The sequence below is a fragment of the Maylandia zebra genome, linkage group LG19 (genome assembly GCF_041146795.1).
Source record: "Maylandia zebra isolate NMK-2024a linkage group LG19, Mzebra_GT3a, whole genome shotgun sequence".
Classification (NCBI taxonomy): domain Eukaryota; kingdom Metazoa; phylum Chordata; class Actinopteri; order Cichliformes; family Cichlidae; genus Maylandia; species Maylandia zebra.
In genome coordinates this window covers 30433849-30456717 of record NC_135185.1, presented here as the reverse complement: position 1 = coordinate 30456717, position 22869 = coordinate 30433849, and the positions used below count along the sequence as shown (strand labels likewise).

Below are 22869 nucleotides of genomic sequence, written 5' to 3'. Positions count from 1 at the left end.
ACTCTGGAATGTATGCGCTGCAGATATGCTAAGTGGTCTTCATAACATGCTTAAATTAACTGTTTATATTATACAAAGAAAGATGAGGTTAGTATTATTATTATTTTTTCATTAATGCTCAGGTTCAAAGTGCATCAGCGCTCTTAAAGTCGATACTGACTGAACTCTATTCATTGTGGTGTGGTGACTCTTACCGTCACAAAGTCATTTCTGAGACTGTGACGCCTGCGCACACACCTCTCACTGGACAGCAAAATAAACAGACCTTGAGATGCATCCCTGGATAAAAAGTGGTGTACCAATGTGGTCAATGTCAGTTACAAGGCAGATTTTTCCCCCTCCTACATGAGTCACTTTTTCCTGGATTTGACAGAAGCTTTTGTAACAGATTTGACAAAAGAAAAAAGAAAAGAAAGGGGAAGCTTCCTCAGTTTTTACGAGTGAAGTGTCTGACTGGTATTAGTCAGCTCATAGTCAGAAGTCAAATGACCTGATGGTAACATGGCCTCTGATGATTCTTCAGAGTGAGTGTCTTTTTTTTCTTTTTTTTTGCTGGTGACTGAGAGGTTGATGAGTTTGACTTTAATGAGGTGTGACTGTGGGTCTGAATTTCCTGCTTGCTAAACTGTTGGAATGCTCTGTCTTTGTCTGGATGGGACGGTCCACTTTATACCACCCGGCGGAGGAAAGCAGAGGGCTCGGAAGCCACAATAGTGATGATGTAATCCCCTTTCAGAGCTCTGTCACAGAGTAAATGGGTCCAGACAAAGAGGAAATCACTCCCTTCTCCATCCCACCTGACGCAAAGTTTCTGACCTCGCAAAAATGTGCAGCGGTTTGGACGCACTGTAATTATTAGTGTGGGAGATTGCTGACCCTGGGAGGCTGAGCGGTGGGACAGGTGGAAGGTGTTGCAAGCTGGCTGGGCTCTGACCTTGACTGAAGGGTTTGGTCTCCGTTTGGTGGTCTGTCACAATATACACTGCATTCATAAACTAAAGAGACCTCTCTGGTTTCTGTCATCCTGCTTCCAACTCTCAAACCCAAACCAAAACCCACAGTCATGCCGAGATCAGACGCTGTGTAATTCCCCTTTTCTGCTCCCATCGAACCTCACACACAAGCTGAAAATAGTCTGATGTGGGACAGAGATGAGAACGTTTTTAAAAAATAAGAAGAAGGATTGGTAAACAACCACTTAAAAAAAGTGAAATGTTCCATAATGAAAACTAGGGATTCTGATGATGATGTGTTGCTGCAGGCTATCCCCGCTGCCACACAGCAGCGACGTGCTTGGTATTGTCTCGACATGTCTGCCAGTTGCTACACTGTCTCTTTTTGGCCTGCACACTCTCTCTGGAATGGATTACAGAACTCCGACTCAGTGAAGAATCCAAACATCAAGCAGAGCTGCAGGCCCGAGCCTCATACAGAGACCATGCGGGCAGCTTTGGAAAATAATTCCACGTACAAAAACCGCAGAGGTTCTGCCGTTGTCCCCCCTCCTGTGGCCCGAAATCTGAGAAGCAGGCAGGAATGCGCAAGGGCTCTGCCACGGCTGATCTCAGAACAGATCTCAATACGTAGACAGGTCTGATCAGCTTATCCTCATTCTTGTTCATGTTTACGATTGTATTATTATGTTCAGGAGCCTTTTACCATGTGACGTGTAGTAAAACTGGAATGCTGGCACAACAAAACGCTGCGTAAGGTTTGCCCCAGAACTCTATTTAACAACACCAGCTGTAGTCCGTGTTGTGCTTTGTTTCCTGTACCGAAATTCCCCTCTTCTCATATGGTTCCAAAATTCCACATCCTTTGCCTTTGGAACCAGGGATTCTCTTTCCACTCTGTGAGTCCCTGTTTTGCTCTTGTTTGAGAGGGAAGAATGAGACCACTGTGGACCAAAGGCTCAGTCTGTAAGGTTCAGATGACTTTTTAGATAAATAGCCTCAAGTGGACTGACTGAAGTGTGCAGGAGAATGTCCTACTCACTTGTCTTGTAATAGTTTTTTTTTTTTTTTTAGTACCTCACTCAATTTTATAAAGAGCAAATACTGTAAGTTTCTCTCTGTCTCTCTCTATAAATATAAATATATGTTGTAAATAGTCTAACCGGGGTGCAATAGTATGCTCTCTGATAAAATAGGCCATAGTTTTTTTCCATGTTGCTCCAGGTGCAAAGGCCAGATAGAGCTGGTTAATAACAAACATGGCTGCTTTCCCAGCCTTTCCTCTCTCACTGCCTGTTTCCTGTGTATTTCATTGATGTATTCCTGGATACCCGGCCAGGCTAGCTTTGCAACTCAAAGAATTCAGCTGAAACTGAAAGCTGGGCATGTGCTATGTTTGATAGACATTCTTGAAGTTGTCACCTTACGCTGGCCACTTCTTTCAGTCCCTCAATGGCTCTGGTGCTTAGTTCAGCAGTTGTCTTTATCGGCACTGGGAGGAGGTAAGGTGAAGTCGTTGCTTTGCTTGTGTTTACACGGTACGTACACTCGAGTAGAATACTGATAAGGAAGAAGTCAGAAGTGGCTTGTTTGCTATTGACAAAGCGAACACATACAACTGGACAAATTTTTAGTTTGGTGTGTCCTAAATGTCCAACTTCTGCCTCACTTTCAAAAGATCCTAGAAGGCTAAATGTGTTCAAATGCCCAGCAGGAGCTAGAAAAACATAGTGAAAGGTGCAAATGAGGGGCTCACACAAAGCTTCAGTCTTCATCAGTACACCAAAATCAAAACAGAACAATTACTGGGACAAGTGCCTGACACTGTGTGATTAGCAAAGCAGATGTTAATTTACTTGTATTTATTTTTTTTTTGGGGGGGGGGTTGTACATTTCGGCACCAGGGGGAACAAAAGCATTAGAAACCCTCCTCCCTGAGCTGTTGTTTGTAGTTAAATGCAGTTTGCATAAGACTGGCTCAATAATAGGTTAAAACTCCAGTTACAGGGCTGGCTGGAGTGTGCCATTAATGTGGTTCAGTACAGCAGGAGCAGCATGCTGTGCAGGTTTGCACTGTGATTTTTTTTTTTCTTTTGGCAGAGTGTGATTTAGCAGGGCACCACTGTTATGCAACACTAGCTGACTTATCGTAGTCCAAATGACTGTATGAATTGATTAACCTTGTGGCCTGACTGTAATTGGACTGGAAGTGCACTGGGCCGTGCACTGGACACGTGCCCAAATCAATGACTGGAAACGGTTTACATGTATAAGTTTGCCACGCTGCTGCTGTTGCTGTTGTTGAAATTTGAGTCCTCATCGAGCCTCACAGCTGCTCAACTGTGCATCAAGAAGCTACCTGCCATTTCTGACCTCCTGATTACTGAAGCATACCTGCCTTCAGTTCGGAAATTAGACTGCCCTGCAAGCTGTGAGGGCGTTGAGGGGACAGCACAGTCAGCAAGGCTTCTTGAGAGACATCCCAGAGAATCCCCTGAGCTTTCCCGTGAGAGTAACAACAAGAAGGTCTTCCTTTGTTGCCGTCTCTGTGTTGTACTGAAGTACCCATGTCCTTTGTACTGACTGCATCACATTGCCGTTACCTTAGTAAAATGCTTATCTGGCAAGAACTAATCCTTATTTTTCAACTTAAAAGGGCTAATTATAAAACTGTGGACATCTTGTGCACTAGCGGTGGCCTCAGAGGAGATACCAATGTAAGGGGCTATTAATCAAGCCTTCACCTTGACTTTGGCACTCCAGGATGACTGGCTGTATTTTCCTTTTTACCCACTGCTCTCTCAGCTAAAGGTCCCATTGTGTCCGTCATATGTTTGTCTGTGGTAAAATCCGTACTGCTGCAATACATCCCAGTCATCAATTTGTGTAATTGAATGAGTTTATGTGCATTTCCTTATTGCTGCAGAGGCATGCTTAGGGGCTAAACAGCTGTTGATCGATTGAAAGATCAGTTTGACTGAGGGAAATTAACTGAAGAGGATGCACAGAGCAACTTATGGTAGATTAGATTACATTCTCTGTGGGCTTTTTAAATAGGCCGTGGTCAGTTCTGCTGTTGCTGTGGAGGTCATGTTTCTCAAGTTGGCTCAGCAAGGTCCCAGCCTCCCCCAACGTGCTTAATCACACTGTAAGAACTGCGCCGCTTCTTTTAACAGCACTTTGCTACAACATGCCCAGACAAACCATTTAAAATGAATCTACATAATTCTATAAATGCGAGTTCAGCCCCTCGGAGTATCTGCTGTGACTGTGTCACACTGCTTTCATTCTTTTTTCCTAACTGATTCAGTGCATCTGAATGTTGAGTTAGTGTCTGTTCCAGCAATAGATACAAGGTTGCTGTTACATTATCCATGCTATGATTGTTTTCTGCCTTTGTGATAAATAAATGCGCTTTTCTTTACTTTGGTAAGGGCGATCTTATCAGGATTCCTTTTTCACATCTCTCTGTGATTCAGCTTGTTTGCTACCTGTGCAATCAGGCAGAGGACAGCGCAGTGGATGACTTCCAAACATTGCAGGCATCTGTCATATCAACACCTCAGCTGTAAAAATGTGACAGGTTGCTGTTAGCTGACCTTGCTGCTAATCCACGGTTGTATGCAAAGATGTAAATGCTTTCTCTTGACCCTTCCTGCATTCCAAACCACTGGTCTTGCTCATGAATACAGTTGAACTTTTTTGCATTTTATGCAGCAGTAAATATAGAACTTATACAGACTTATACACTTTCTCCGGGACATTTGCATGGTGTCCTTGGACTCTGTGGACTTTCCCCGGATGCTCTGGTTTCCTCCCACAGTCCAAAGGTTAATTAGTGATTCTAAATTGGCTTTAAGCGTGGATGTGGGTGGTTGTAAGTCTGTGTCAGTCTGGTGGCGGTCTGGCAAACTCTGTTTGGTTGACGCTGCCTCTCTCTCATTGTCAGCTGGGATGGGCTCCAGATCCTGTGGCTGTAACGTGGTTAAGAAAGTGAATGGATGGACTTACAAGGAAGTACAACAGGGTCCAAGCACATTGATGCAATTTGATCTGGAAGCTCACAGACACAAGACAATAGAGAAGCCAAGGATTATGCAGGTCCACTGGAGGTGCTTTGTAGGTTATGCTGCTCCTTTTACCCCATATGACAGAGCAATGTGATCCAACTGATTGGCCAACATCCTGAGAGCCCTAAGCTCGAACTCATAGGGCTAAAATTTTAACATTGATTGGTTTGTTTCCAATTGGAACAATGTGGCCATAAACGGGATTTCTAACAACAACTGTGTGTAGCTCACGTGTTTTCTGTTTCCAAGTGTGTTGATTTTCAGGAATGTTATTGATTACTCTATTGGTGTTTGGACAGCTAGGACATGAGTTTCCTGGCATGCAGTGTGTATATGACCACTGGGTGCCCGCAGCCTGGGGCGTCCAGTGATGTTCAATCAGAAAACCATGATCTACTTAACATTTTGATTGACATCTCATGACCCCCGGTATTTATCCCAGTTCAAACTTTCATACAGCTCCACTGTTGTGCTGCAAATGACGATGAAGAGACGCTGCTCCAGTGGAACAGTCAAAATTAATCTGTGCACGTTACTGTGAGAAGCACTAAGGGCTTACTCTGATTTGCTTTGCTCACAAGTGCCTGTGATCCAAGAATGAAGTAATAGCAGGCTTGGAAGTGTTTGCTGGGACCCCTGGCTGAGTCCCATCCCCCGTCTTTTAGCATGTGAAGGGGCTCAATTATAGACAGCAAGCCCACAGATTCTTCTCTCAACCCTCCTCCTTGCATCAACACTGTTAATTATACCGCAGCTTCGCCCTCCCATCCTTCTATTTTAATCCTCAATTGATGAAACTGCTTCATCCCAGCACATATACTTGAGCACATAGAGTGGAGTGTGCCAGACCCATGCTGAGCTGGGAGTATTTGTTTGGTAACAAATAGGTTCACTGCTCTTCAGATATTAAGAGAGGGAATTTACCTTTTGTAGGGTGAATAAAGTAAACAGACTAGCCCTAGAAACACCTCCCAGTCGTCACAGCCGTGTTTAACAAGGCCCGCTGCTGGGAAATGCTCTCTTTGCATTGTTGGCCCCGTTGCTCAGGTCAGTTTCTTTTTTCAGTTCAGTGTGGAAAGTTGAGGTTTTCTTTTATAATAGAAGTAAAACTGTGGTTAAATTCAAATGCATTAGAACAACAACAGGAACTGCCTTTCATTTTCTTTTGGTCGTTGTCTGTAAAAGCAGAAGCTGAAAGATGAGTTGGTCGAGAATACTGAAGCTTTCTCTCTCAGGACGTTGCAGGGAAACTTTCCCATATAAATTGCAGATATTGTTCACCTGCAGGAAATGACAGAATAGTTGATGAGAGGTAGACTGTTTTAGAAATGGTTCTAAATAGATTTCCTCTGTGGTGCAGGGCAGACAAATTACATTTCTCAAGCTGTTTTTTCTTTTCCTTCCTTTTTTAAAAGGTCTTACATTAGAGTTGGTATGACTTTCAGCAGGCTGACTTTTCTGATGTTCAGACTGTGTCCAAAGTACTCATTATGTACAGATAGATGCTAGCTCTATATAGACATCTATGTCTGCCTTATATAGATATAGCTATAAATAAAAGTTTGGGTTCAATAATATGAAAATATGTATTTATATTGCACCTCATCACAACAACAGTTGCCTCAAGGTGCTTTTTATCCTAAGGTAAAGACCCTACAGTGATATACAGTAAAGAAGACAGAGAAAACCCCCAACAATCATATGAGCACGCTCTTTGGAGGCAGTGGGAAGAAAAAACTCCTTTTTAACAGGAAGAAATCTCCAGCAGAACCAGGTTCAGGGATAGGTGGCCATCTGTCGCAACCGGTTGGGGGTAAGTGGATGAAGACAGGACAAAAGACATGCTGTGGAAGAGAACCAGAGATTAATAATAACAAGCAAGTAAATGCAGAGAAGTGTATAAACACATGGTGAGTGAAAACGGTGGCTGAAGAAGAAACACTGCATCGTGGGAATCCCCCAGCAGCCTGGACGTATTGCAGCAGAACTAAGAGAGGATTCAGGGTCACCTGATCCAGCCATAACTATATGCTTTATCAAAAAGGGAAGTTTTAAGCCTAATCTTAAGAGTAGAGTGATTCCACAGAAGAGGGGCCTGGAAGTTGAAGGCTCTGCCTCCCATTCTACTTTTAAATATTCAGGGAACCACAAGTAAGCCTGCAGTCTGAGAGTGAAGACCTCTAATGGGGTAATAAGGTACTATAAGATAAGATGGGGCCTGATTATTCAAGACCTTGTATGTGAGGAGCAGGATTTAAAATTCAATTCTGCATTTACCAGGAAGCCAATGTAGAGAAGCCAATATAGGAGAAATCTGCTCTCTCTGTCTAGTCCCTGTCAGGACTCTTGCTGCATCATGTTTTGATCAACTGAAGGCTTTACAGGGAGTTTTTAGGACATCCAGATAATAATGAATTACAGTCGTCCAGCCTGGAAGTAATAAATACATGAACTAGTTTTTCAGCGTCACTCTGAGACAGGATATTTCTAATTTTGGAGATATTGCACAAATGGAAAAAAGCAGTCCTACATATTTGTTCAAAATGCGTATTGAATGACATCAAAAATGACTCCAAGATTCCTAAAAGTGTTATTCAGAGTAAGCATCTGGCTCGAAACCACATTTCTAGGATTTTTAGAGTACAGTAACCTCAATTTTATCTCCAGGCTCTGGGGAGGCCTGTCCATGACTGAGGGTGGTCTGTTGTATGTTTTTCTATCCAGGGATGACAGCGTGTTTGGAATCATTGCCGTGCTGAAAAAGGAAGCAATTACCAATCCATCCTATTGCATGGAGGATCAACTTCTGATTATACTTTTTTTGTGTTCATAACTCTATCAATTTTGGAAAAATCACCAACAGCACTGGTTGAAGTACGGCCCCAAACCATGACAGAACCTCTGTCAAGAGAGGTTTAACCGCTCTTGATCTCTTTACTTCTTGACACCAGTTTGAACTAAACATGTCGTGGATTTATCACTTCATAAGACCTGTTATCATTGATTTTCAGTCCAGTTCTTTTGTAATTTGGTATACCTCAGTCTTTTTTCTCCCTTTTTCATTTATTAAGAATGGCCTATTGACCTGCATGAGCCAACCCTCATGGAGACTCAAAAGGGCAAAACTGCTATGGGCCCCATGTGGGCAACCCTACATGTACCTCGTATGGGTTTTCTGTGGGCAAAGTCACTGTGGGATGCTCACAGATTTCCCTCTAAGGTGCCCCAAAAAGCAAAATTCCTATGGGACATGGCAACCAACCTATAAGGGTACCATATGGGTTTTCTGTGGGCTTACCCGTAGAAAAGCCATATAAGGGCCCCAAAGGGCAGAACTGCTGTGGACACGCTTACTGTGGGCCAACTTGTGTTTGGTGGCTACTCAGGAAAAACAGCTCAAATGATAGTGCCAGTTTGACTGTGCTTAATGAGTACCACCAGGTGAGAGTCAGGTGACGGTGCTCTTTGGTCTTCATCATCAGCTGCTGGCAACATGCCACCAGTTGTACCAAGGTTTCCTGCAGTTATCTTCATGGCACTATATCCACATAGTGCCGGTGCCACACACAGAGAATCTCTTTGTTTTAGAGCCAAGGTTTTTCCAAAGCATTCATGTTTCCGATGGCGAAACTGAGAAAGTGAATGCACGTAAACTGTGCCCAGAAATGGAGACTCCAAAGATGCCTCTTGGTACTGAGGTAGAAAAATTGTTAACCCTTGATGCTGTGTTGAAAAAGAAGAAGAAATTGTTCACAGAAATGGATGTACAAAGTTGTTCACTACTTTGCTGAATTAATTATTTGACCATGATTTTCGGTGCTTATCCAAGACTGCGGTGCTGGCCAGTCTTAAACGCTTATACTTGGATAAAATAATTTTATTAATTCAGCATACACCTCCGTAAAAGTCCACAAGCAACACAGATCTGTAGTGAGAGAACAGGTTATTCACCAGGAAATGAACAGCAGGCTAGTCAGAGCATCCGTGTAAATTACATGCTCATTGCAACATCCTCACATCGCTAGGCAACAAGAATAAAATCCCTCACCAGCTTCCACCTGGGAACAGTGTCTGCAGTGTACAGTTTGAGAAGAAATGGCAATAAAGATTTCCAGTGACAACAGAAGCATTTAAAAAAGATTCTATTTGGCCAGCCTCTTTATTTTCACAGACATTTTACATTTTATTGTTTATTTTTGTTAAGAGGTATCTTTGGAAAGTTGAATTGTGCATAGGGCGATCTTTTTATTCTGGGCAGTCTGAGTAGTTTCTGCACGGAGATCATAAAGAGACCATAATTTGCATGTCAAACATGAAATTTCAAAGAAAAGATATTTTTGGTTTGAGACAGGTTTTCCAGAAATAACATCTCAGCGGACCGGTGCGAGACACAAAAGTGCTGTTTATGATTAAACAACAAGTGGTTTAGCTTCAGAAACGGGTATCCATCAGTCATCAGTTCCCAGGGATTGTGCTTATGAGAACAATCTCTGTTGTTGTGTAGATGTTGCTGTCTTATTTTCTAGGTTTTGCTGTGCATGAATGTGTGTGCACGTGTGTGTGTGCTCGGGTCTTTGTCTCTGCATGTACCTGTCTATGTGCATCAGTAGCTCCCTGTCTCTAATGGAGTCCTAGGGTTGTAGGCAGGCAGGGAGGAAGGGCAAGGAGAGGGAAAGTACAGCCTTGAGCAGACTTCCACTTTTAAAACCCAGCTCCAAACTGCTGCAGTTCAGCAGCTAGGCGGCCACCTCATTAGAATTTTTTACATTCCTCTTCAGGCAGCAGCACACTGCTTCTTCTCCACTGCTCTTTCTAAGCCACAATCTGTAAAAGATGATGGGATTATATCTAAACTGTCTCAGCCAAATATGAGGCTCTAAACCATTGTCTTCATAAATTAAATGACTGTACATAATGTTATAGCATAGCATAATTCAAATCAACTATAAACCTATTTAAGACAATTTTCTTTGACAGATTATCATCAGGTGTTAAACAGAAGCGGTGTAATTCTTCTTTAGTCTAGATAAGTAGACCACCTAAGCACTTAGCTGTGCAATTAGCTTTGGGTTTTTTGTTTTTTTAAAAAGTGTCACTGTAGGAGTTGGACAAAGGCTTTCATTGTCAGAACTTGGGGCCCACCCAGATAATTGGATATAGGAATGGGTTTACTGTTGCTAACTATAAACTATGTAAAGTGTTTCAAGTGTCTGTTTATTCTGCTGTGTCTCCCACGTGAAACCCTGCTGAAGTGCTTTCTGTATAAGAGGAGAGGAAGGAACGAGGACGCCCTGCTGGAGATAATGGCAATGAATGTGTTCTGGCTCTCCTCCAGAACTGTCGTCTCGTGTACGGCCGTGAGTGAAATTCACTTTGCCAGCGGTTAGCGCTGCCCATTACTCACTGAACTGTGCTGCAGTGATAGCGAGGGGGGCCCAGCGTTAAGGCAGAGGAGCGTTAGCACAACGGCGCACTACAGGACAATGGATGTGATGAATGTCGATACACTGCCACTGGGTTTTCAAGTCCTCCAACTACACATCGGCCCAGTTCTCAGTGTGGCACTCCACTTCACCCAGAGCGGTACAACCTAGACCAAAGCTTTCAGTCTAAGGTAACTGCAAGAATAGAAGACAAGCTTTTTTTCTTTCTTTTTTTTAAAAAGGTGTTTTATAACTCTTGGGCAGACAGCATTGCCTAAACATGCCCGACTTCTTCCCCTCCATGCACACAGATGTTCATCACTTCCTCCACTGAAATTGGTGGAATTCCAGGATCTTTGCTCGCAGTTGGATGATGCTGGTGTTGTTTGTCTGCCAGCATGCCTGCCTTGTTTTCCCCTGAAGGTGTCAGGTTCTCAGGTTTGCTCAATCAGATGGACGGGCAGGTTCGTGCCTGGTTCTCAGCCAGATCTGTGAACAGGAGGAGGCAGCAGGGAGAAGTGGGGAAGGGCAGAGAGAAAGACAGGGAGAGTCAAACAGAGAGAAGGAACTAGTGAAGTTGCTCTGCTACGTCCTGTGCATCTGGAAGTTCAGCGGCTACCTCAGTTCACCCCTCACTCACTTACACGCCCTACACGAAAAGAAATGCTGTGTAGGAGTCTGGCTTGACTATTATTACATCAGTCTCTTTCTGACTGGTGCATGACATAGTGGCCAGTTGTAGATGAGTTTTTGCTTCCCCATGTATTCTGTCTTTTTTTCTTTTTGGCTCCTTTTATAGTGTATTCATCTTTCCCAGACATGATAGCTTTCCCTTTTTCTCCCTAACCCTCAGTTATCTGCTAGTTAATATGTGTTGCAGCTGTGAGTGAGTGGATTACAGAACAGCTAATCGGTCCTGTTATGAATCTCATACAGATAGTTTTTCCCCCTTTTTTTGACATTATTCTTTTGCCTTTTACTTTTTTTTTTTTTTTAGAAAAATAAGTCTGTTTCCCTTCTTTCCAAATCCTGGTTTGATATTTGCTCCATCTCTATCTCTCCAGTTCCGCTTTGCATTTAATTCATCTGGTTTTTCCTGGCGGCCGCATACACACAGCTATAGTGAGGTTCCCGTGCCAGGCAATTTTCAAAGACTTCACTGTGCTGGAATGAGGCCCCAGTTTTTGACCAAGCTTGGACAGAGGGACCTTTGTGTCTGTTGCCCAACAGCCCTGTCAACCCTTAGAGCGGGGAAAGATTAGTACACAGAGAGAGCCGATGGACTAAATGGTAGGGTGCCTGTTTGAAAGCCAATGGTGTCAGGCAAACAGCCCCTTAGCCTCATTCAAGCACGCAGTAATTACAAGCTTGTAGGGCAATCCTTCGGCTCTTTTGTCTCGGCTTTGGATACACTTGCCTGTTGTACTGGGAAACTTCATTCCCTCTCTGTTGGGAGACCCGAGGGGGAAGACTCTTTCAACTGCAGCATGTTGTCCTTTCTCTCATCAACATCAGCAAATGGGACTCCCCTTCAGGAGACAGAGTCTTTTTTTAAATATAAGTCTAGTAAGCCAAGCTGTGCCTTAATGATGATGACTCAGGACATTCTCATACCCTTGCTTGTGATTCACTGCACGATTCACCGTTCCTGCTGACTGACTGCTGTCTGTCTTCCACCTTTGATTTCATGGGTGTCTGGAAGGCCCCACTGTATGAGCTGAATTACACACACTGAGGCTTCCAAGAAACTCATTACTCTGTCTCATCCCCAGAAGCACACAATCAACAAATTGTAGATCATGAGAGGTATGTCATAAAATCATCACCTCTTTATTGCTCTTTTTCTCATCTCTAGGTAGGGTCACATGGTCTACACTCAGAGGTTAGAGCCCCAATTACAGGAAGTTAACCAAATTTGGTCAGCATGCAGAAGCTGTCTAGACACGTCCCACTGAGATGTGGAAAAATCTTCTTTCTTTTTTTTTAAATAGAAAAAGACTGATAGGATGGTTTAGAACAAGATGGCATTATCCTGTGAATCGTTAGGTTTTATCTTTGTTTCTTATAAAGTTTTCCCCGCTCTCAGCCAACACAAGACTCTAAGTCTCAGTGCTATAGCTATTCTTTTAATCTGACAGGACCATGAAGTCAGCCGTCTGTCTGCGTAACTGTCAGCGAGGAGATTAGAGGCCTGTTTTCTGGGACATGTGTGTGCGCATGTGTGTCGTGTGTTAGTTCAATTCATCTCTCTGTCCCTGTGGACGCTCGGCGGCATAAGGGAATGAGGCCCAACGCTCTGGGACTAGACGCATGGTTTAACTTGCATTCCCTGACTATTTTCACTCCTATAAACGTGAGAGAAAGAGAGATTTAGTAGGACATGAATTAGTTTTTTTAAATAAATAATGAGTGTTTATTAATTTGCTTCAGGCACATAATCTACTGCCATGCCCCAAACAATTGATGTCCATTCAGCTAAGCAGGAAACCCTCCTTGTGTGACAGACTGAAGATCATATTGGAGATACTGCCTGTCATCCTACTTGATTATGCTCTCGCTGAAGATTTCAAAAGATACATGAAGGTCGAATGATGTGATCCGAGGCCATTTTTGCTTGTAAGCTCTACCCATTAAAATGATATACTGGGTTTGATTTGAAAGTCTTCATGTTTGTTTCAGCTCACAGTTTGTTTGTGCAAAAACAGTGCAAAAGCCTGTAAGCACATTAGCCTCCGCATGCTACATTTTGCAAGCAGGATTTATGACTTTAATTGCTACTGCATGATTTAATGCTGCATGTTTTTTGCACAATATTGGGCCTGCAGAATCCCACTCTGCTGCATAATATGCACAGGCTTAAAGATTTGTTGTCAGAAAGCACTCTTCTGTGTACTGAAGCTAGGCTGACTCTGGCTGATTTGCCTAAGGCTTTCTGAAAACTGAATCATCTGCAGAGCTTTGAGATTTTGTGCTTACACTCTTTGCATGACTTATAAATCGATGTTGATATATCAAACATATGAGGAAAGCATCTAGGGAATATTTGGCCCATCTCTCACTTAACTGTGCCACTGTGGCAACGTTGCCGGTCACGTGATACTGTGCACCACTTTCACATACATTGTAGTTTGTTGCCTTTGATGAAATGCTTCCATTTCCTTAATTCTGTATGGTTTAGACAAAGGTGAGGGCCTTCTTTCTGCTAAGGACTGCATGATTTTGAGCTGCTCCTGATGTTTTGATGCAGTGTGAAGGTGGCTGTGCTATAGGACCGTCACAGTGCTCTCGTTGCTGGTGGCTAATGTGATCACAGCCACAGCCAGTCAGGGCCAAGTGAAAGTAAAGCCTTAATCTCCCTCAGTGTCTCACTGCCAAATTGGCCTGATTTGTCAGGCAGAGGATCATCACCCACTTTTCAGATGACTTTCAAAGGGCCACTTTGCTTTTTGATGTGCAGCTTGGCATATTTGATCCTGACAAGTGCGACTAAGCAATACAAATCACTAATGTTTGGCTATTTAAAGGGGCATTCGAGGAGATGTCAGAGAAGGGGTGAGCTAGAAGTCTGCCAGCTGAAGATATTTAGATTGTTCTCTCACTCATGTTCCATCTACATAAATGATCTTATTAAGGAAATGGCTTCGACTTTCAAGGAAAAAAAAAATGCACTCACTGTTAACCTCTTTTTATAATTTGGCAGACTTTCTGTGTTTCCCCACAATGGTTATGCTGAAATTGGTTTGAAAAGTAGGCTCCCTTATCTGAAATTGAACGTGCCGTTGAATTTTCACCGGTTTTTAAAAAGAGAAAAGAATTCACATTCTGTTCTCCAGGCAGGTCCGTGCATCCCACATATATACTGCTTTTTATAGAAAATAAGCATTTGCATATTTCTGTCCTTGTGTGTTTTGTTTTTGGTTTTTGGGGAAAGGTTGGAAGAAAAGATGCCCTCTATTCGTGAGAGTAGATATTTTACACTAATATAAAATGTACTGCAGAGGCGGTGTTAATTAATAAATATAAAGAATGCTCTAAATAATATCTGCTACACTGCTTGTTTTCCTTTATTTCCAGTCTTATTTATGACAGGAAAAAGCCTTGTGACTCATCATGCGTATTCATTTATGGCTCTTTAGAATATTACTCTATGCACTTACTGATTTCTCTTTTGTTTCCAGGAGCGGGTGTTTGGAGTGTGGAAAATGCCGTGTGGCAGTCTCGACACATGTAAGGAGGCATAAAGCCGTCTTGAGCGCTGATGAGGTGAATTTGCCTCTTAATCCAGACAATCAAATGGCTCATGAGGTCAGAGAGCAGTGTCCCATCCCAGAGGCAGCCATGCTCACCTGCTGAGTGCCTTTTCCCTTTGGCACTTATGTAATGACCAGCCTGAAGCACCCACCCATGGAGCGTACCGTTGGGGGTTCGGTCCCCGCCAGTGATGAGTTTTACACCCGCCACCTGCGTATGGCCAATGGGGTTCCTGTTTCAAGCCGCACTGACAACATCCACGCCACTGTGAGCACAGGAGTGCCTAAAATGGGTGTACGGGCTCGTGTGGCCGACTGGCCCCCAAGGAAAGACGTTATGATGCCTCTGTGGCATTCATCTACGGAGCCTGAGAACTCTGCTGTGCCCTCAGCTGGAAAAAGTCACATAAAGTTAGGCTCTATAATGAGCCCTCAGGACTCAACAATGCTGCGTAACATCCACAACACTTTAAAGAATCGAGCCCAGTCCCAGGCTAACAATTACAGCCCTGACACCCGTTACCTCGCTCCAGGAGACTATAGAGGTCCTGCACATAGAAACCCACGGCAGAGACGCATCCGCCAGCGCAGCAATAGTGACATGACTGTTGGTGAGATGGAAGGCAGTGGAGACAGTGGGGAGGAGTGGGGTCCATCATCGGGAGCCAAATTGTCCCCTCTTCACCGTGAATATGGCAGCACCTCCTCGATAGATCAACATGGAGTAGCTGGAGACAGCTTCTTTGAAATGCTTAAGGGCTATCAAGGCGACAAAGTTGATCAACGTAGCCCTGCTCCAGAGAAACTGGAGGACATGCTAAATATTGCATCCAAGCAAGGGATTCTTGATCTTCAGGAGGATGTCACAGACGGTCATCCTCCTAAGGCGAAGGACAGAGATAAGCCCCCAAAGAGACGCACAAAGTCTGAAACAGGAGGCGAGTCTATATTCCGTAAACTTAGGAACGTGCGAGGTGAGTCCGACTCCCCCAGAGCGGGGTCTGATGTGGAGGACAGCCGAACGGATGACACGGGCCCTCCTCTCAAGCCCTGGGTGTGTCAGAAAGGGTTCGCTCACTACGATGTTCAGAGCATGCTTTTTGACCTCAATGAAATTATTCAGTTGCGGCAGACTGCAGGCAAGAGGAAAAACACCACCACGGGAGCGTCTGCCGCTGCCGTGGCCTCTGCTACCTCTACTCTGTCATCCACCCACAGCCTGCCTTATAGCTCTCCTAGTGGAAGCCAGGAAGATCTCAATTCCAGGGACAGTCCTAGCCTGGATGCTGGAGATGAACAAAGCAACGAAATGTTGCTAAGCTGCCCTTGCTTCCGCAATGAGATCGGTGCCGATGGCATTGCGAGGCGCAAGCTGGGGGCTAACGGGCCAGGATATCATGGGCTTGTGGGTGGCGGAGCTGGAAACTGTGGCTCAGGGACCCTGAGTGGGGAAAATAACTTGTACGAAACATCTGTGAGCACACACTTAACCAATGCTGGAGTAGCAGTTCTTGAGGGACCAAAGGAGGGCCCGAGCACACTCGGCGACAAGGGCAAACAATACATTGTGGAGCACGTGGACCTGGGAGCTTACTACTATCGGAAGTTCTTCTACCTGAGGGGTGAGATGCATTCACCTGCTTTCATTACAGCTGTCATAGCATATAGATGGATTTATTGTTTAAAGAAGTAGTGCTGTTGAATATACATGATCAGTTTTTAATTGTACTACTACTTCTACCTCAGATCACTGGAACTACTTTGGGCTAGATGAGGCATTGGGTCCAGTAGCAGTGAGCATGCGCAGAGAGAAGCTGGAGGAGGACAAGGAGCATGGCCAGCAGTATAACTATCGTGTCATCTTCAGGACCAGCGAGGTCAGATATAGTGTCCGTCCTGCATGGAACCTCAGCGTAACTTCGTGCTATTCCTGTCTACTGTGGAAAAATATGCCCACAGCATTTCACCAGTTTGGGAAACAAATTACTTTGCTTGTCTGTGAAGCAAGCTTCTTTGGATTTAGGGTGTCATACATGCACCACAGACCTTATATAACCATATAGAAGGTGTGTTTATTGCAACAACTCTATGCATCCCATATTAGGAAGACCAGCTCAAGGTAAAATAAGTCTCAGTCCTTGGTTGGTTTTTTTTTTTTTTTTTGGTTATGCAACCAACCCCTGGGCTATTCAGCTGTCTCACAATATCAGCAATGTGTGAAGAAACTTCAGGAAGTGCGCTCATCCTCCAGCCTCCAAGGCCTGTCAGCAACCTAAAACCGCTGTGCGGAGAACTTTACGTCTTTGTTTCAGTAAAAATAGACTGTCATATTTAGTAGTTGTGTTAGCTCCCCTGTCTTCTGTGTTTGGCTTGGGATATTGGATTTAGAATTTTGCGTTATGGGATTATATGGACATGCATTCCCAGACAGTGGATAAAGGCATCTGCCTGGGGCTGTTTGTTGTGGACTGAGGCAGGACAGGTGCATGTGATTAAACCCCCACACTTTAGCCTGAATTACCTAAGCACACCCCCACCATACCTTCTAGACATGGGGAACACAGGTCTATTGTAAAAACAAGCCCAGCACAGCCTCAAGCTTGCAGGAGAGAGAAAGTCTCCATCCGTTCCAGCTGCTCATGATAGCCAAGTGATTGAGCTCAGTCCCAGAGCCCGGCACAATGCACACTTTGTGTACACAGAGCGCTTAGACAAGCCCTTCCACCTCCTCTTCTTCCTCGGTTGCACTTTGTGATTGTTCTGTGTTTTCACATAACTTCTTAATGGTTGAATAAGAGGCAGCTATGACTTTAAGAACCACAGCAGCCTGTGTTTCCTTCCATGTGTCAGGGCAGGCATGTTTTGTTATCACTGTGTTTCATCTCCAAGAGTTCAAAGCGCATTAAAAATTCCTGAGGTGCATTCCTTTGGTTCTCGCGCTCCTCACTGTAATCTCCTGTTCTTCATCTCTGCGTTTCCAGCTGATAACTCTTCGAGGTTCTATACTAGAAGATGCAGTGCCTTCCACCTCTAAGCATGGCACCAGCCGAGGTCTGCCCATTAAAGATGTACTGGAGTATCTTCTGCCTGAGCTGGATCTCTCCTGCCTCAGACTGGCTCTCAACACACCCAAAGTCACTGAGCAGCTGATGAAACTGGATGAACAAGGGGTAGGCGGAAAATAAACAATTTTCCAAAGGATCGAAAGTTTAAAGTGTTGCAATGTGTGTTTATAATAACTGAATAGGAATTCTTTTATTCAACCTGCTCACTGCTGAAGTAGATTAAAGAAATAAATTGACTGTCATGTTTGTGTCTTTGCTTGTTCCCAGCTGAGTTTTCAGGTAAAAGTGGGAGTGATGTACTGCCGAGCAGGGCAGAGCACAGAGGAGGAAATGTACAACAACGAAGTAGCCGGTCCCGCCCTGGAAGAGTTCCTCCAGCTGCTGGGGGAGAAGGTTCGCCTCAGGGGCTTCACCAAGTACAGAGCCCAGCTGGACACAAAAAGTAACAGTTCCCCCAGCATACTTATAGATGACACACACAGTAAATAGTACTAAGTTGTGACACATCTTTAAACCCGCTGATCACTGAAACTGATTGCATATAAGAGTGTAGATATCTTTCGTTTTGGTAGTGAAAGTAAGACATGATGTGAATGGTGACTTGGATTTCCCCTTCTTCATATTACACTTTATAGTTTTTGAACTTTGGCCCTTTATCTTGCCTTTATCTTCTCCGCTTTTATCTCACTTTCTGTTCCTTCTGACCAACATGCCCGCTACAACAGTCTATTAGTGCTGGCACTAGACAATAAAATGACACCTGATGTGTTGTGACTATATCAGGACTTTTATGTTGCCTGGCATGACTAAACAGATTCGTTAGGTGAATGAATGAGGCCCTAGATCATTTACCCTACATTTATTGTTGGTTTACAATAGTACGAAACTTTTGGCTTTCAAATAAAATTGTTTTGGGATTTGCTAAAGAGACGCCGTAAGATGTTTCTGACTGAAAGGCATGGGCAGAGTTATTTTAGCTGAGCTTATCACACACAATCCTCTTTCAGACCTCGTAATTTGGGGAGGAGTGTATTTAAATGAATCATACATGTGATTTCCTGCAAATTGCGCCATTATTTAATGCTGAAACAAAAGCATGTCTTATTTTGTGCCTGATATGGCTGTGATAGTTGTTCCTAGGAGAGTTGATTTATTTGGAATTTTATTGGGAGATGTTATCAGAATTAACATGTAATTGCCATGGGTGGATTGCTCAAAGCTGTGGGGGTTAGCATTGCTAAAGCTTGGCCTCTGCCCTCTTCACTGAGTTCTCAGCCTAAACACATACTGCTGGTTTCCTATACTGTTATTTTAATGTAACAGAGCAGAAGTGGACTTAGAGCATATAGTAATCTTTTTTTTTTACACATTTGATACAGACAGGTTCGAATCCTCTGTTTCCAGGTCTTTAACCAGCAGCACGTGTACGCAGAGCTGTGTTTAAACGCCACAAATCTACCTTCTCTTTATTATCAGATCAATTAAATAACATGTTATATGTCAAAATGAAACTACCATTGTGACTCAGACAGATGTGAGAAGTGTGCTGTAATAATGACGCTCAGGTTTCACTCAATATAATTTTGTATTTTGCCACAATTCAGATTTTGTCTGTTGCCCACAGGTGGCTGTGCTGTACGTGACTTTAATAAAGATCTGCAGCCTCACACAGCAAATTTTAAAAAAATGAGATAGATGCGCACATTTTCAATAAATACGTTAGCATTCGATTAATCAGAATGTGATAGTAAATAATTATTATTTACATTAATCTGACAGGTCAGCTGTAACACTGGAAATGAATTAAACTTCCATACATTTGCACATTGAACTCTCTGCTCCCATATTTGTTTATTATTTTTTTTGCGATTGTGGTCTCGGCCTATTTTTCCCTGCTTAGTAATTCTAGACCTTTGTTGTGCAATGGCAGGGAAAAATGTAACGAGCTTCCCTTACAGGATGCATGAGTAAAACAATTAATTGTTCTCTTTATTAACATTAGCTTTGACAGGCTGACATTGATCCACAGCTGACTATTGTGTAGCTGTTTGTGCTACAGTGAAATTGCATCCTGTCTTGCACAAAAAAGCACTGAAAAGAAAAATGAATGGCAGTAGCGATACAATGAGTCTGAACACTGTATTCCTATTTTTCCTGCAGCAGATTCCACGGGCACTCACTCCCTGTACACTTCATACAAGGATTATGAGATCATGTTCCATGTGTCTACTCTGCTGCCTTACACGCCCAACAACAAACAGCAGGTAAAGATGGGGAGTACATATTTCGTGGTATGTCCTGAGTTGTGTTTTCGGAAATGGAAAAACTTCTTTTTATTTGCGCCACAAAGACATCAGAGAGGAATGTTATGACTTATCATTCAGGAATCAGGTTTCATTTTAAAGAATGTGGTTTTTTTTTAATGCCAGTAAATGGAACGTACCAAATCCTTTGTATGACTTTTACATTCAGTTGTCACGCCTCTCTAAAAATTCCTTGTTTTTCAATGACTAGTTGCTGAGAAAGCGGCACATTGGGAACGACATAGTGACCATAGTGTTCCAGGAGCCCGGAGCTCACCCTTTCACTCCCAAGACTATTCGCTCCCACTTTCAACATGTCTTCATCATCGTACGAGTACACAACCCCTGCTCCGACAGCACATGCTACAGGTGGGTCTTTAAGCGTGACCAGCAGAGATGAAACATGAGCAGCCTGTTTTGAATCTGTAAACTAACCAAGTACTTTTTAGTGCCTAAACTTGACCCGAAATTGAAAATGAAAAGAATTCACAAAGGACAATAAAGGGAAAACAAGTTTTAAAACAACTGTGGTCTCTTGGCTGACAAGCTCGTGACTCTGCTTTTAATTGTACCCTTTCTGGTTCTTTAAAAGAGGCCTAGTATACCTCAGCAAGCCTTTATGTATTATATCTCAAGCTGTCTTGTTGTGAGGGGGAAGATCATCAAAAGAGGAATAAAGCTGGCTGAACAAAGGACTGACTTTAGACTTTAGTTTCCTTAACTGAATTAAGGAAACTAAAGTCTAGCTTGGAACCAAATTAAGTGTTTATACAGATCAAGGACAAAGGGGTATTCTTCCCTGATAAATCTGATACTGAATCAGAGCACATGCTCATATTTAGTTTTAATATGGATTTCAGCACAGTGTGTTGGTTCACATACTTTCTAACAAACAGATCCCAGGGAGCCCCGTCCAGTACGACCTCATCTTCTACTTAAGCTTGTGTACTTTAACCATTTTTTTGTATACTCAGAGTATATAACAAATATAACAAATTTCCCACGTGTGGGACTAATAAAGGTTATCTTATAAAGGTTATCTTATATATACTCTGAGTATACAATCATAGCTTATGGTATTTCTGGGGACTGGGCCAAGATGAATTTGTTAACTGGTGTGACCAGTTTTACTCCAGATTAACATGGCTTAGGTTAAAGAAATGGGCCCGTTTCCCTTATCACTCCTCTGTCTAGAGGCAGCTGTGCTGCAATATAAATACATGAGCAATGTTATAGATGAGGAGCTATATTTTCTGTTAATTATCAAAAGTCACTGGATGTTATTTTTAAGCAAATTATGGTGAAAATATTTAATTCTTCCTTTTCGCAGTCAGTGCTTTCCTGTTCTGTGATTTGCTGTTTCTTAAAAAGAGGAAGTAGCTTTGCTGCAAGATTATTGGTGTGATCCTTCATGATCTTTAGGCTCAAAGGCACAGAACATCGCTTTGGACCTGCAGAGTCCTTAACAAGGTTTAGCCTCCTCAAAGGTAGTGGTTATACATTAACATAAATTAATGTACATAAATTACATAAAGTAAACCTTGTGCATATCTTTGCAAAGCAGGTTGTGTCTGAGACCAGACAGCAGAATTTTATGCTGAATGACGATGCTTTGGCAGTGTATGAGCATGTGCAGTGAAAACGAGATGCATTGCAATTTTAAGTGGGTCAAACTGACAAACCTCAGCAGTGACGTTGAATGAAAATCTGATTTTGGCTTCGCATCTCTGTCTGGGACCGGATCCTTTTATGGGACTCTTAAAAGCTCCACACCACTTTTCAGAGCTTGTAGATGTGTTTTCATGCAGGTAGCTACAGTAGCATTAAGACAAAAGCACTGACTGGAAGGCAAACGCTAGCATAAAAGCCTGTTGCCTGGCTGCTGTCCCGTCTTCGTGAGCTGCGTTTCCACTGCACATCTGTATGTGTGTGAATTAGTTTGATTATTGTCAGATAGAAGAAATTACTTGTGCAGTAGCTGTCACATTGATGGGGGTTCTCCCGTGGAGCTGTGTGGCGTTGACACTTATGCGTTTCTACCCCACTGCACATGCTCTTTCTGTGCTTTGAACACACAGATATTATACACATGTAGTTGCTCCCACTCGCTCCCCTACTCCCATTTCTCCTTTTACCTCTTTCTCATGCTCACTTGCACACACTGCCCCCCACCCGCCGTACACTAATTCACTCAAAGACTCACTCTTCACACACTCATATAAATACAAGTCTCAACCCTCCCTCCCCCTCCTTTCCTTGCTTGCCACTTTGCCTTTGGGCAGCATGAGTTGGAGTGGTCTGAAGGAGTTAGCGCCATGCACATGAAGTGCTCTCTTCAATGGACATGCATGTGAGTGGGGAGGACTGTTAAGAGCAGTGTTTCTCAGAGCTCACAGAGCCAACCTGAGGAGCAGACAGGTCGAGCCAACCTTCTGTCTGTTCAGCCACGGCGGCGTCATATTTGGGCTAATTTATTTCGAGCCCTTTTATTTTTCTTCTCCGTGCTGACTTTTCTTTTTTTCTGATGAGCTACTCCATCTCATTGACTCGTGGCTGCTTTCGTTTGTTTTTCTTTTTGCATAAAGGGTTCATCTTTTAGTTTATACTCTGAAAGAAAGAGAGAAATCTTTGTTGTTTACCTTATGGAAGAAATGGAGAGGACCAAGACACCGAATCCTTGAAGACAATCCTGCTACCCTACGCAAGAATCATCCGCACAATCTCAGTCTTCGAATTCAACTCATATTCTGTGTGGACTGAGGCACCATGTGTTAAGACTTCACTCCTGACTGTTTGTCACAAGTC

At 43.3% G+C, this 22869-nt stretch overlaps 1 protein-coding gene across 3 annotated transcripts in view; it reads left to right on the top strand.

The window, feature by feature from the left end:
* LOC101484001 (signal-induced proliferation-associated 1-like protein 1) overlaps positions 1-22869 on the top strand; it is a 37468-nt gene that overhangs the window by 1889 nt on the left and 12710 nt on the right. The window contains exons 1-7 of one of the 3 annotated variants that reach the window (XM_076877282.1): positions 10416-10637; positions 14625-16318; positions 16443-16573; positions 17678-17866; positions 18029-18203; positions 19922-20025; positions 20276-20433. In XM_076877282.1, coding sequence (XP_076733397.1) covers positions 14827-16318; positions 16443-16573; positions 17678-17866; positions 18029-18203; positions 19922-20025; positions 20276-20433 — 2249 coding nt within the window. In that variant the 5' untranslated portion in view covers positions 10416-10637; positions 14625-14826. Of the gene's footprint in view, positions 1-10415; positions 10638-14624; positions 16319-16442; positions 16574-17677; positions 17867-18028; positions 18204-19921; positions 20026-20275; positions 20434-22869 lie in introns of those variants that run through there. The other 2 variants (XM_004540750.3, XM_004540749.3) reach the window with 2 other exon arrangements.